We start from the raw sequence: 1,545 nt of genomic DNA on the forward strand, positions 1-1,545 counted from the left end.
CAAATACGAATCAATCAATCAAATTGGCCTTTGATACACGCCTCGTACATAGTGCAGAATAAGAAGTAAGTGTCGTACTTGAGAAACAATTAAACTATTAAGGAGAAAACTACTTAATCTTAAAGTTTTTTACCGGAATGAAAATGAGTGTGTTGGAGGAATGAAAAGGGATATCTATGTATTCTTCTTAGCAATATTAAAATAAAGTTCCCACTTTGTAAGACAAAGGCTAGTTAATCTGTCGTATGAGCTATTTCAACACCCATGCAGTTATGAAATGATTCCACCTTTATAAAAATAGAACGCATCCGGAGAAATGCACGGTTTAAATATTGTTCACCACCAGTACTGTATGCATAGCAGCAATAACTATAGACCAGAACACACGCAGCATCAAGAAGTTCTCCAGAAAATATACAAGATGAATTTAATCAATGTAAGTAACAATAGTTCAATGTTTCGATTATTCAGTTAAAATGTTGTCTATATATTACGACCATAGATTATTTTCATTCACATCTAGTACCAATAGATAGAATTCCTAAACCAATCTATAAAACTATAAAAAAGAAGTTATTTAAACCATTTGTTTTAATAATGAACGAATGTTTGAATTGCATCTGCAATTGTTAATACTGTTGCGAAATCTAACAAACGTGAACACTCAATTGAGTTTTTTCTTCATTTAATTTTCAGATCCTTATAATTGCCAAAGTATACATTGCATATTGTATCGTGTTCGTCAATAGTGCACCAACATGTACAGACCCTAAAGACGTACAGGCTAAATTCAACAGTATAAACGGAGGAGTAGATTACAGGACATTATTTTTCACTGACGGCTGGAAACAAGACACAATGGTCAGTGATTTTGAGAAACTGGTATCTTTAAGGGACGATTTTACTAAAAATGGTTGTCCTTCAACATTTTTAGAAGGTTTTAATCTCCCATTAATGGCACGTACATCATGCCCTTGGTTTTTAGAGCAAACGCCATACACTGCTGAAACATATCCCCATACACTCTATAGAGCTGCTACCAAATGTACTAAATGCATAGATGCTTCTGGCGATCAGAAATGTTCACCAATTCAACAGAAAATCAAGATATTACGAAGAACTGGTTGTGACAATGGGCTTTATAAATATGAAGTATCAGAGACATATATCCAAATAGCCTATGTATGTGAAAAGCAAAGAGAGGTTGAAAATGATGTTCCACTAACTCCTGCCCTACCACCAGCTGATGGACCAGAAGGAATGTAAGGTTCATGATATACAACACATACATTCCAGAGTTACTGGAACACATATTGTAATGTCCTATGGACATATCTGTTTTTATATTTATGATATTGTTTTGTTAAATATTGACATAAACGATAAGACTAGTGAAATTTCCGTCCCCAAAAAACATTTCTTTACGTAAACTAGTCCTAACGTTTGCATGTTTAAAAAAGATATATGTTTGTATGTTATTTATTTCCGGTACAATTTTACTTTTAGTGTTAAAGTAGATATCTTTTGTTTCAAATATAAGCGAGT

General features: G+C 33.1%; 1 protein-coding gene across 1 annotated transcript; it reads left to right on the forward strand.

Moving 5' to 3' along the window:
• The first annotated feature begins 316 nt into the window (after window positions 1-316).
• Window positions 317-1,266, forward strand: LOC139526245 (uncharacterized). Its single transcript, XM_071321376.1, has 2 exons — window positions 317-436; window positions 697-1,266. The coding sequence occupies exons 1-2, from the start codon at window positions 317-319 to the stop codon at window positions 1,264-1,266; spliced, it is 690 nt and encodes a 229-aa protein (XP_071177477.1).
• Window positions 1,267-1,545: the final 279 nt, after the last annotated feature.

This window comes from Mytilus edulis, chromosome 6 (genome assembly GCF_963676685.1).
Source record: "Mytilus edulis chromosome 6, xbMytEdul2.2, whole genome shotgun sequence".
Classification (NCBI taxonomy): domain Eukaryota; kingdom Metazoa; phylum Mollusca; class Bivalvia; order Mytilida; family Mytilidae; genus Mytilus; species Mytilus edulis.